Source organism: Propithecus coquereli, unplaced genomic scaffold (assembly GCF_000956105.1).
Source record: "Propithecus coquereli isolate 6110/MARCELLA unplaced genomic scaffold, Pcoq_1.0 Scaffold262, whole genome shotgun sequence".
In the NCBI taxonomy this organism is placed as follows: Eukaryota; Metazoa; Chordata; class Mammalia; order Primates; family Indriidae; genus Propithecus; species Propithecus coquereli.
Window position 1 is genome coordinate 399,434 of NW_012148197.1, and position 14,398 is coordinate 413,831.

The following is a 14,398-nucleotide window of genomic DNA, read 5'->3' on the forward strand; positions in this document are numbered from 1 at the left end:
TCTTCTTCTATACTCATCCCCATCCCCAAACAGTCAGCTTCTCTGAAATAGGAAAGTCCACCAAATGGTAAAGACCAGAAACACCAGAACTATGGATGTTCTTCTGTATCATCTAGAGTAGCATGTTTGAAATTCTCTCTGCACAAGTGTCGGAACTTACTCAAACAATTAACTTATTGGTTCCATTTAAAGAGGTTATTTTTGCAACATGCAGAGTGAAAGTTTTAGAACTACAAGAATTAGCCTTTAAAGTCTTTATCGGAAAATTGACATCATCAAAGGATGACAATAATATAGGTTGTTCAAAATTCCCTGAATTAGAATGTTATTGAATTTCCTAAAACTTGTGCAAAAGTTTGAACATTTCTGATTATGGTGCTGAACAACTTCACTAAACAAGAGCAGCCCTTAAAGATATGAATGGATCATTTATGAGAACTCTTTACACTGAAAAATGTTGAAAAAGTGCTTATTTGCAGGTTTGGGGAATTTGAACTTTAAGGAAATGAACTGCAACATAAAGTTTTTAAAATGCTGCTTCCCTGTGTTCTGCCACTCTTGATTAGCTTGTATAGTAACTTTATGAGACTGAAAACAGTCCAGGTGTATTAGTTGCAATTTAAATTTTCTTAGCTATCAGAAATTCTAGCTAAAAGTTAACTCGTTCTAGAATATTTTACTTCCCTACACCTGTTTCCTTAGATTCTTTGCTCTATCTAGTCAGCTTCCTAGGCACAGATGAACAAGCCGAATGGTTATTTGAGGAGGCATATCAAATGATGGGGAGACGCGGTAGCTTGCTATTAGACATGTTAATTGACTGTGGGGATTTCAGTAGCTGGAAGATGAGAGAACTTTGACAAAGACTGCTCACTCTGAGAGGGCCACTTGTGAAATAAATATTGCACTCTGATCAAATGGAATTTGGAAATTTAGAAATTGAGGCTGTTTTGTGAGATCTCTTCTTTCCATGTTTTAGTTTTTTGATTTTCTACCTACCTGCTAGGGCTGGCAAAGGTAGTAATTTCCCTTCCCCTGCTAAAAGCTCTGTAAAAGCCAAGATTGTGGATGACTGTAGTCTGTGAAATGTGACACATTCTGAGTATTTCATTTCTCTGTTTGTTTGTTTGGGATGTGCATCCCAAGGTCCCTGATTGTCACCTGAGGGGACAGACAGCCTGTGACAGCGGACCTGTGGAGGCTGGCTCGTGCAGCTAACGATATCCTCCTGTCTCCTGCTCTTTCCCACCACGCCGCTCACCAAGTCTATTCCTGGCGGTTTTCAGACCCAGGGTCATCCCTGGAGGGGGTGGGATCTGGCAGAATCCCATTTCTGCTGTCACCTCAGCATCTTGGAGGGAGAATGAACACCTGGGCAGGCATTTGGGAAAATACATTGTAGAGAGCAACATATAGTTGAAAGAGGCATGTAGAGAGAGGAACTTGCCCCATCTCTTCTTTCTTGGGAAACAGATGACAATTTATGGTCTGATTATGTGACCCCCAAGCTCATTCTGCAACTTCCCGGTAGAACTCCCTTTTTTCACATCTGCAGTTTCTCTTATGTACTTTAGAGCACATGAGGAGCTCTGCAAAAATGCAGAGACCCAGGGAATTCACCAGCATTTACTTCGGGTGCTCTAAGAAAGCATCAACTTGTGTAATCCCAGTTCGATGGCCCTGTGTCTGATCTTGCTAGACATGAACCTATCATAATGATTTGCCCATAGAAGGTTTCCAATAAACATTTGATGAATAAAGATACAGTTATCATAGTTTCAGGTTCACATTTGCTGCACTTATGGTGTCTTACCCTGATATTCTCTATTATTAGTGGGCCTGGAGGTGTCTAGCTCCTCTCCAGCTGAACTCAATGCTGTATCTAATTGTGCATCAGACATACTATGAAGCAACTAAAGCAACTTGAGAAGGGAGTTTGGGAAACTTTTAAAGAACAGCACTTTCTCTTCCTTCATAAGTTACAAGTTTAGAATAATTCCATTATTATATCAAATACTTGTAAGTGTCAGAAAGTATTTTAGCTGAGAAATGTTTCATGTTCTTGCTATTTGGAGAAGTTAGGACAGGAAGGATTAGAGCTGGTTTCTTCATATAGCAAAGTAGCTGTTATGTATGATTTCAGAAAATAAATTTTTCAAGCAGCCAAGCCACATGGTCTCTGCCATGACTACTCTGGTGTTCTGATACCAAAGCAGTCATATACAATTCATAAACGAATGGGCATGGCTGTGTTCTGATAAAACTTTATGGACACTTAAATTTGATTTTCATAAACCTTTCATATAGCACAAAGTATTCCTTTGATTTTTTTTTTTCCCCTAGCTATTGCTCACAGGTTCTAGAAAAACAGGTGATAGATTGGATTTTACCCAGACACCATGGTTCGTAGATGCCTATCTTAGGGAAAAAGAAAGTTAAACCCAAGCAGAGCAAATTTTCCTAAGCCTCTCTGACCCTTCAAAATCATCGGGTTCTTTTGGTGAATATCTGTGGCCTCGGTTACCGGGAGAGAGAAGCTGCACATCAATGCTTTAGTTCTCCCACAACCTTCCTGTCTAGTAACATGTTAAAAAGAAAGTGAGGCTCAGAGTAAATGCAACCACACATTCAGACATCTACTTGCTAGCAGGCTCCAAGCCAGTCACGTTCCCCGGGCCTGTATGTTAGGAACATCACAGTGTTCTCTCCCTCACACTCTAACAAGCACTCTGCATGAAAGATTTAGTTACTCCAAGGTTGACACAGTGATCTTCCAACATCAGGATTCTTCCAGGTTCTGGTGATGTCAGTGAGCAGAGTTCTCCCTGGGTGGTGTGGGAACACAAAACTAGCATCTTAGGTCAAGGAATGAGGTTGCTAGGCTTGCACAATTCTCGGCTTCGTTCATGCAGTGAGAGGAGAGACTATAAATCTTTTTTGGCCAACTCCATTTTTTAAACTTTTTTTTTTGTTGTGGTAAAGTATACATAACAGAAAATTGCCATTTTTGCCATTTTACGATATATAGTTTAATGGCATCAAGTATATTCGTATTGTATAATCATCACCATTATCCATCTCTGGAACTTTTTCATTTTTCCAAACTTAAATTGTATCATCATTAAACAGTAACTCCCCACTCCCTCTCCCCCCAGCCCTTGTTAGCCACCGTTCTACTTTTTGTCCCCCTGAATTTGACTACTCTAGGTATCTCATATAAGTGGAATCTTGTAGTATTTGTTTTTTCGTGACTGGATTATTTTGCTTAGCATAATGTCCACGCTGTAACATGTGTCAGTGTTTCATTATTTTATTAGGCCGAATAATATTCTCTTTTATGTATGTAGCACAATTTGCTTCTCCATTCACCTATGGGTAGACATTTTGGTTATTTTCACCTTTTGGTTATTGTAAATAATGTTGCCAACCCCACGTTTTGAACAATACTCATTTCATCTATGAGCATTTATTTCTAACCTCTCTTATGGCAATGAAAAATCCTGGCATTGATTTAGATAATAGTGTTTGAAAGCTTACTGTAGACACCCCAAGATTATGAATTCCTCTTTGGGGTACTCCAGATACTAACTGCCTCTAAAGGTACAGATTAAAGTTTATACACACACACATGCATCCCAATGTTTATACTGAAACCTTTTAAAGTAAATAACTCAAGGTAGTATTACACAATTAGACATCAACATTTTCATTTTATCAATTTGTCATTTTTGTCCTAAGCATATCCAACATATTCCACACTAGGAGTAACTGTTTAACCAGCAGGCTTTTCAGAATGAGTGATAATAATGAATCACACCTACTCAGACTTTGTGATGTGAAAGTTTGCTGAAGATACCAACATGGCTCCCAACACCTGTGGATGTTTTCTTCCTTTTTCACACAAGTTTGCTGTTACCATAGCTTAGACTTTAAAACATATGATGCAACTATCAATTACTTGATCCTGCTAAACCTTTCTGCTTCTTTGCCATAATATGAAGACGTTACATACCTTCAAATGGATCGATAATTCTTGTTAATTTAACATTGATATCTGGCAAAATTTTGAAAATGGTGAAAACTTTCTTGTGTCTACTACAATTTGTTTGTATGTATTCCCAAAAATTTTGGGAAGAATTAAGATAGCATAAATGTGCAATGAATTGTTCTTTGTTGACATCAAATAAATAGTTATCAATACCAGTAATGATGAGATACAAGTATATGTTTTTTGAAGAAATCTATTTCTTTTTATCAAGTCATTTTCTATGTTTGCAAATGTAGAACTTTTTTTCTTTTGCTTATCCATTAGAATTTTTTAATAGCAAAAAAATAGCAAAATGATAACATTTGTCATCATTATCTCATAACTTAATACTTTTCAATCAGTACTTACATGTATTTCATATTTTAGTTTATAAAATTAAAATATCTACTTTAGTGAACATTTTCTAGGCACTGGGCTATACCTTTTCCATGCATTATTCCCTAACCTGTTATCATTATTTCCATTTATATAGGTGAAAAATTGAGAGGTTAAGCAACTGCTGTAACATCACATAGCTACTGAGTGCTAAGATCAAATCATTAAACGTCTGATTTTGATACCCATATTAATTTGTTACTGACTTATCACATTAGAAAGATTAAATTAAAATAAAGAACTTAAAATAGCAGAGGTATACTTCACTTAGTAAAATGTATTCCAGCTCTATCCAGGATAAGACAAAAGGTGCTGGATCACCATTGTTTTTTGTGGCTGAATAGAACTCCATGGTATACATATACCACATTTTATTAATCCACTCATGTGTTAATGGGCACTTGGGTTCTTTCCACATCTTTGAAATTGTGAATTATGCTGCTATAAACATTGCAGTGCAGATGTCTTTTTTATAGAATGTATTTTGTTCTTTTGGGTAGATGCTCAGTAATGGGATTGCTGGATCAAATGGTAGTTCTACTTGTACCTCTTTGAGGTATCTCCATATTGCTTTCCACTGAGGTTGTACTAGTTTGCAGTCCCACCAGCAGTGTATGAGTGTTCCTAACTCTCCGCATCCATGGCAACATTTATTGTTTTGGGACTTTTTGATAAAGGCCATTCTCACTGGGGATAAGTGATATCTCATGTGATTTTGATTTGCATTTCCCTGATGATTAGAGATGTTAACCATTTTTTCATATGTTTGTTAGCCATTAATCTGTCTTCTTTTGAAAAGTTTCTGTTCATGTCCTTTGCCCACTTTTTGACAGGGTTGTTTGATTTTTTCTTGCTGATTTTCCTGAGTTCTATATAGATTCTAGTTATCAGCCCTTTATCGGGTGTGTAACATGCGAGTATTTTCTCCCATTCTGTAGGTTGTCTGTTTGCTCTCATGACAGTTTCCTTGGCTGTTCAGAAGCTTTTTAATTTGATCAGGTCCAGTTTATTTATTTTGGTTGTTGCTGTGATTGCCTTTGGGGTCTTCTTCATAGATTCTTTGCCTAGGCCAATGTCCATAAGAGTTTTTCCAACATTTTCTTCTGGAATTCTTATAGTTTCATGCCTTAGGTTTCCCAAGAATGGAAGAACAAGTACCACATGTGCTCACCATCAAATTGGTATTAACTGATCAACACTTAAGTGCATATATAGTAATAACATTCATCAGGGGTTGGGCAGATGGGAGTAGGAAGAAGGGGATGGGTATATACACACCTAATGGGTGCAGTGCACGCCATCTGGGTGATGGACACACTTGAAACTATGATTTGGGTGGAGCAAGGGCAATATACATAACCTAAACATTTGTACCCCCATAATATGCTGAAATAAAAAAAAATTAAAAAACACTTAATGTTTAAAAATTTAAAAAAATAAAATAGCAGAGGTATGATTAATGTGTTATTTAAAAAAATCTCAAATAATAAAGTAAAAAACAAACAATGACAATTTTAAAAAGTGAATAGCACTTTCATATCAAGTGAAGGAAGAGTAAGTGATGATAATCTGCAGAATGAAAGGTAGTCTGCATTCCTTGGGTGTGAGGCCACCTGCAACTTAAGGAACACCCAGCCTCTGTGGAAACGTAATGAACCACTGCCCCTGTCTGTGTTTAGATGAACAAAGCTGAAGTGGCCGTAGACCTGATTCACTGTTAAGCTGACAGGGTAATCTTGGTGTCTAGATATTTGTTTTCCTTCTAAGTAGTAAGTGGCTAGAAACTTCTGGGAAGGGCAAGACGCAGGTTCAAATCCAAATTCTTCTAGTTCTTCTAATTCTTCAAATCCAAATTCTTCTAATCTCTAATTCTTCTATATTAGGCTTATTTATTTGGAAAACAAGAGTCCGAAGTCTTTTTATGTAGTCATTAGAGGTCAAAAATCACATATCAGTAGCCACATTGAAGGGATATTTAGTATTAACAACTTTGTACAATGTTCCTTTCTCTAACCTGTTATAAACCAACGTTTAAATCCCTCTACTGTATTTTTTGTTTCCCTGTGCTCCATTTCCTATTCTATTACACACAAATAACATTTCAAAGAAATCTCAAGATTTAGTATAATAGGTCATGGCTGCATTCTGCTTCCGAATCATTCAAATCGAGCTTGTAACAGAAAACATGGGACTTTTGGTGAAAAACTAACCAAAAGAAAATACACATTTTATGTCCTGAGGGAAATAGTTGTATTTGGGATATTTGTGGAAGAAAGCCGATGGATTCATATTCATGAAATTGGATCTGATGAGAAGCATTATAATCTCTAATCACTTTAAGAAAATCCGTATTTTATGTGACATAAAATATGAGAGACATAAAGTGGGACAACTTGAAACCAAAATTATTTTGTGTAGGGTGTGTGTGTGTGCGTGTGTAGGTGTAGGCTCATGGAGGCATATGTAAGAGGCTGCCTTACTAATTTAATGCATTATTAGGTTGTTCATAGAACTGGAAGTGTTCTTAAGAATTCAACTCATTTCTCCTCCTTTATATGGGTCCCTGGCAGGGAGAAAACTACAGAGGTGAGGAGACAGAGAAGAGACAGGCAAGCATGGAGAGAGAAAGTGGCAGGATAGGGAAATGATTTAAATCAATGGCACTGATTCATGTGGTAGTTATGTGCCCTAGACCGTGGATACAACTAAGCTAGAATCAGCCAATATTTGCTGCGCAAACTTTCTGAAGGTGATTGAAAATGAAAAGCATTATTCAAATAGCCAGGCAGTGAAGTAGGGAGGGCTTCCACTACAATCCTAAGAAAGAAATGCAAGAATTAACTTAGAGCCACAGAAAAACATTAACCAAAGTAGAATTAAAGGAACTGATAAAGTCACCTACTATCTGGGCGATATTCACAAAACCCAGTACTTATTATGCTGCTGATGAATTTGGTATGTTTCCTTCAGGAAATAGTTTCACTTTATGCACTGCTCTTAGCATCTGTTTCTACATAAAATGCAACTCTACCACTGGATATTCTATTTTTTAAATACCCATGGGTGTGAAAAAGGAAAACATGATTAGAACCTTTATAATATTTTTTTATCGAGGAAAATCATGAATGACAATATAAAAGTCATTAGAAAACTTAGAGATTTTGTTTGTGGAATTTTTATTTAGTCCTTATCAGTTGGGCTTGATATTTTATAAAAAGAAAATTAGTGATTTGTGGACCATTTGCTTTTGCAAAAGTCACACTTATTCCTTTCCAGTGTCTTGAGCTCTAGAGCCATGCCTCCCAGTGAAGTATGAGTGTCAGAATCACCTTGGGAAGAATTTTACAATTCACATTGTTTTATGCCCCCCATTTTGGTGTTGTCAAAGCTCTCAAGTCAAAGATGATCAAAATCCTACCTGTAGTTGAACAAGTTTGGTTATCACTCATTGCAGGATCAAAAATACACCATGGAAAACCATGTCTCAGTAAAAAGATCTTAGAAAAAATCTATTATAGGATATAGGTTTGGGGTGGATGATTTGAGGGAGGGTACAAATAAGCCTGGGTTCACCCTGGATTGGAAGCTGTCATAAAGCAAGGGTAATTCTATAATAAGGCAATTCTGTAATAAAATATCTCCATAAATCTTACCAATAAGATGGGAGAGGAGAAATCTGTAAATAGTACACAAGTACCAGTCCATCATGTTGGCCAAGAGAGGAGGTGTTTGATAATTTTTGGATGACATAGCGACCTTGTTTTCTGTACTTAGACAAACTTATGAAGTGGCCTTGTTTGGTCTCAGTTTATCACAGTCTCAGAGTAATCTTGTTGTTGTTCCCTGAGATTGTTTCCGTGGAACAGGAGAATGTGAGTGCCAGGTGGGCTTCTGAATGCCAAGGGCAGCTTGTTTTTTCTTTCTTCATTTCTACCCACTGCCTTTAGCAAAACGATAGTGACTATTACTTTTTAGTGATATGTCTCAAGTTTTTATTAAAAAATATTTTAGTCCTACAGAAAAAGGAAAGACAATAAAATAAACACTACATATCCATCAAACAACTTAAGAAATAAAAGATTATAGAAAAAGGTATTTGATCATGTCTCTCAAATCCCATTCTCTCCTAGGAGGGAATTATTGACCTGAATTTAATGTTCATCATTCTTAAGATTGATGCATTTCCTTTCCTTTTAAAAAAATATAAAATGTTATGATCTCCTTTTGTTCTAGGGATTATATATAATCTGACTTTAATACACACTTGTAATCATTTTTTTGTTCTGCTGTTGTTTTAAGTAGAAGCTTAAGCATCAAACTACATGAGAAATCCTGAGACAGCCCATATTTTGCACAAGGTCACAGGGCATACTTTTATAAGTGCTATTAAACATTGTAAATGAATTTAATCACAGCATCAAGTACTTTGTTCATTTGGTTTTCGATGTCCTACAGTGACTTTAATTGCAGGGGCAATTTGTTGGTTTTATTTAGCAAGACATTGGGTGGATTTTCATTCTTCCCTCCACAGGCTCTGATAAACATTTTTGACACTAACTGAGCTGCATCAATTGGAAATTCACATTTTATGCAATAACAGACCATTTTAATTTCATGAAGCAAACGATTGGCTTCTACTTGAAAATAGCACTAAAGAAAGCAAAACTGGCAAAAGAAGTGTCCTGGTATATCAAGAGATAAATCTGTTGAATTAAATACAAGATTTTTATTCCTTTTATTCTATGTTTCCATATAACATAAGCATTAATTAAACCTGTCAGTGACTTCCTCCTTTCAGGAGAATGTTTTCTGTCTGACAAGAAATGTCAACTGACAGAGTGTATGGCACATGAGACCTGCCATTAAAAACACTCACTTTGACCTAGAGAAAAGCTGATGCATTCTCAGAGACAAACTAGCAGAAGGAGAACACATGTGATTATTGCAATCTTATCTTGCCCTTGCTGCCTAACAGACTGTGGTGATGGGACTAGATGTCTTTTGCCTTACTTGAGGTTTCCAACGACAAGCACACTTATAACTGTATTACGTCTCTTGTCAACTGGTGTTACTTGGTACATTTCAAATAAAAATGGCAAAAATGTTACGATCTTTTGATGTTTTTTAATGCACTTTCACTTATATGATGGGTAACAGAGACTAAATATCAGGTTGAACTTACAGCTACCAGCTGTGTGGAATGTTAAGTACGCTGTTGTGCTGAGACCCAGACACAGTTCATGGGGATGGCTGGAGGAGTAGATGGAACAAGTATCCCGGGATTTGAGTGAAATGCTAGAGAAGCGAAATCTCTGAAATCTACCAAAGTTTCTTGGCATTCAGTACTGACATTTAACTTCTCATTTCAGGAGAACACCTAAGAATCTGTCCTCAGGAATACACATGCTGCACCACAGAAATGGAAGACAAGTTGAGCCAACAAAGCAAACTCGAGTTTGAAAACCTTGTGGAAGAGACAAGCCATTTTGTGCGCACCACTTTTGTGTCCAGGCACAAGAAATTTGATGGTAGGTGAAATCGTTTCCACTTCACTTTGTTATAAGCACACTTTTCTGTGAGATTCTTGGTATTATATGAAAAGCATTTTTTTAAGTGGGAGCTTTTCTTTTCCTCTTAAACGTTTATAGCATTGTCTATTTTTGGAAACAAGCACGAGCTTTCTTGACAGTATGTTATTTTTATAGTAATATCTTGGAAGAACTTGAGTTAACAAAGAACTGTTTAGCATTTGTGCTTTGCCTGTGAAATTTATTCTAAAGATTTAGCTCAAGTTTTCATTATTAGAGTGATTCTAGTTCAGGTTTTGTCACACCATAGCTTGTCTTTAGTTTTTGTATGGGGATTTTCTTTAAAAAAATTAAGTGTCATTTAAGATTGTTTGGAATATAACATCACTTTTAAGTGGACAGGCTTGTTTTAAGTGTCAGTGATATGAACTCCTTTATTTTAGAGTTTGTCATTGTTATAATGTAGCACATTTTACATTGCAGTTGTGCATTCTTAAAAGAGGTGTAGGCCCTCTTTTCATGTCCTTATTATAAGCAATCAACTTCATTTGTATATTCTATTTGTTAAATAAACATTTTTGTATTAGAAAGCCCAAAGAGAGAAAGTAATTATTACTAGGATTTTAGTATTGAATTTTCTCATCAGAGCCTCAGAAAAACCTTCAAAAGCAATCTGGTTTTTTAAAAACAGTATCAATAATGATAACAGTAAAGTTAATGTTTTTAGATGATGTGTTATCTTTGGTGCTCTAAGAAATTAACGTACTTTATTATGATTATGATTTCTTATAAACCAGACTTACAAAATGTAGTGAGCCTTCTTTGGGCCCTGTTGGTCATACGAAGTTGCCCTAGAGTAACAGAGCTGCTATTCATTTCCTTCACCCTCTTCAGTCAGTACTTACAGAGCCAGTTTAGAAAAGACTTGCCTAAGTTTTTCTTTTTCTTTTTTTTTTTTCTTTTCCGTGCAGTAGGTAAAATGTTCCACTTCATTGCTGCTATAATAGTTTAAAGCAGTTCTTTTAAATCAGTTCTCCAGGTTATAAAAGACAGGTCCACCTAGTGTTTTTTAGTACTCGTGATGATGTGACATTTTCCATGTAAATGATTGGGACTTCATCTTTTCTGCAGCTATGTTTCAGCATCTTCACATTCTTTTTCTGCCTCTCCCTTGTATATAACTTTCTACATGGACATATATGAAAATAAATTCTTATTTAGCAGTGATGCCGTGAATGTTGTTTCCTTAAATGCAACTAGGGAGTGCTTGGGGGGTTACTCTTGATTGACAGATTACAAATCCAGTGACATTCAGGAGCCCCTGAAAGGGCTCTGTGTTTGAGGGACTACAGTCTATCACTTCAGACTGAGGCCAAATTGAGACATCTTGTCGTTTCTTACAGAAAGCAGGTGAGAGTGATCAGCTGCTGCTGGTTTTTACCTATGTCTTTGGAAAACAATGCTAGTGCCTTTATATTGCTATACTCCAAAGTGATGTTGAAATAATTCCAGAGCAGTATTCATGGTAGATAATATATATTCTTTTTAAGAAAAATATTAAATGTTAGGTACCTTTATGGGGAGTTGATTTTTTTCTAAAACAAGGAAAGATACTCAACAAGACTGAGCCAGATACATCTTGTATTATCATATCAATAACTTTTAATATCTTTAGGTCTATAATTCTTAATCCCAGATCTCATTTATCTTATTAAAGAAACCACTCTCTCTTTCTTTCTCTCTTTTTACAGGTATGTTTTAAATTGTTCTAATGTACTTAAGTGTATGATGTCAATCAGTATGACAGGACATTGATTTTGCTAAGATTAGATCTGACATGGGGGGTGATGAATTCTTTAGAAACAGTACATTTCATTGCAGTTGCATTAGATTGGGATGGGAGAGAAATTAAGATTTTTTTCAAGGAAGCTTTCAGCTACCTAATATAAATATCTAAATATGATTCAAATATGATATAAAAATTTCTAAATATGATTCTGGTGAGTTCAGCTACTTTTTTTTTTTTTCTTCTTTTGGCGAGTTCAGCTTTTGAAATGCTGAGTCCCAAAATAATGATAATAAAGATATAAAAACTTGAAAATCATTGTCATAGTTTCTGTTCTTTCATTGGGTAGCTGCATGAAGGTCAGTTATGCAATTGTATAATTAATTTATGTTCTTATGCCTCTAAGGTGATTCTGCTAAGTCACCTTTCATGAATGATGGTACATTCATGTGGGTAGTTTTCCATTTTTTTCTTTTTTTTAATACTTCGTCATGGCATTTATTGATGAGAATCATTAGTTGGTGTGAGCACAAAAGAACTATCTAGGATCAGTTACGGAATGTTAACTTCTAAGTTTATCTTTCCGCATAAAACCAATGGTGCTATGAAGGACTTGGAGTTTATTTTTAGTAACTTCCTATTTGGTTGGTTGTTTTGCATTATTGCTGAAGTCTCTTGATCCATACTGTCCCTTCTGAGCTTCTGCCTCTGCTTCCCATTTCTCAGAGGTCTTGATCTGCCATTTTGATTTTGCATGTCTTTGTTGGTTATATGTTCTTTATTATATGAAAAAGCACTGCTTAATTAAAATCAGAAGGTGATGACTTTCCTTCTTATTTTTATTAAGTACACCAGCAATATAAATTGCACCTGATATATGTGATACAGCCCAAACTATATTCAAAGAGGCTAAACTCAATCACTGTTAATAATTAGTCTCTGGTTGTTACTTTCCTTATTATATTAGAAATGTTTTGATTCCATTTAACTTTTCATTTTGTGGCAGTAGTGACTCTGTTTTAAAATTTCCAATACACTTCACATAAAACCCTGTTCTATTGATATTTATTGTCCTACTTTCCCTGTTTTTTATTAATATTTTTGGTACTATTTAGAAGAATCACTGTATAAAATTATGAATACTCATTGGATGGTAGGAAGTTAAACCTGAATGTATTGTTCCAACTTTTCTAAATCACTAAGCTTTGCTCCATGACCTCATAAGCCCTAATATTTGTAACTGAGAGGCAAGGAATTGAAAAAAGTATATAATATCAATGGCAGAAATTTTAATTCTTTGGCAGAAAATTTTCTTATAGATTTTCTTAAACATTTTCTTAAAAATGTTTAAACATAGAATTGAAATGCTATGATGAATGTCTATACAATAGAGGTTTATATTTTTGACACTGGTACTTCTCCAACGGTCTGATCAGGTTTTTGTTTGTTGGCTTGTGTTTTTCTCCTTTCTGTGGCCAAATCTTTACCTCTGGCTCTCATTACATACCCCTGAAAGCCCCTTACTTTTTTGGCTGGGGCCTGGCTGCTACAAAAATTCCCTTAGCACTATACAAGAATGGTTTCAATATGCTCTTTGGCCAAGCCCAGCTTTTCTGTTGCTCCCGGGGATTAAAACTGTGGATGAAGCTCTAGCCAAGTACACCTGGAAGAATGATCACAACGTTACTCCCTGACTTCTCACCTTGGCCAGACACCCCAGGCAGCCATCAACAAAATCATATAAAAATGCAGACAGAAGGAGGGTCATCTTTGTGCACCCACTCATTTTCCTAGCATTTTCATGTTTAGTGATTGTCCAACTTGTCCAGTTTTCATTTGGGTCTAAATCCCCACTGCTGTCATGCATGTAAGTGGTTTATGTGTCAGGATCCTGGGAAATGGAGAAAAAACCCAAACATTTAGATAGTAGTAATAGTATATTTATTAATAGATAGTAGTAATAGTAATGAGGCAACACCTGGCCCTGATCCCCTGCCCTTCACAGATTTAATCCTGTTTATCAGGGGGAAACTGCAGTATGATGTCACCCAGATACGAAGTGGCAGGGTCAGGATTGCGTCCCAGGCTGAGCACTCCTACAGTCCTGATCTCAGCCACCTCTGTCTAGCCCATAATCTCCCTAGGGCTTCCCAGTTCGCGGATGTGCTGGCATCTTGTGGTCAGTACTGTCTAAATTTCTCTATCTCCCCTACGTGTCCTGTCCCAATTATTGTAGAGAGAAAGTGGAAATAACCGTCAGAAAAAAGGAGAAAGAGTTTTTTAATTCTTAAAAAAGAATATTACCCACCTAAATATGGTCCGGCTGCCAAGGAACCCGGAGCCTAGAGAGAGTGAATGACCTGCCAAGTTTCCACCAAAAATGAGGAAACCAAGACTGTAACCTAACACTTACATCAGATTTATAAATAGTAATGTTATAGGAAGTTGATATCTGGTTGAAATTCTAACTAAGCTTTTATTTGTTTTGACAAGGTAATAGTGATATTGGTGGGTAAAGAATCCACCCATATTTTTTAAAAAGGTAGGAACATTCCAAATTCAATTGGAATTTGTCCCTTGATTAGAGGGGAATGGGTGTTTTTGTAAAAATGTTATTCAGTAAATGAAGATATATTATTTATTCTTTTTATGTCACAAAGC

General features: G+C 36.1%; 1 protein-coding gene across 1 annotated transcript in view; it reads left to right on the top strand.

The window, feature by feature from the left end:
* GPC6 (glypican 6) overlaps nucleotides 1–14,398 on the top strand; it is a 1,343,320-nt gene that overhangs the window by 332,607 nt on the left and 996,315 nt on the right. Inside the window, exon 2 of the mRNA XM_012647356.1 lies at nucleotides 9,793–9,951. Coding sequence (XP_012502810.1) covers nucleotides 9,793–9,951 — 159 coding nt within the window. The remainder of the gene's footprint in view (nucleotides 1–9,792; nucleotides 9,952–14,398) is intronic.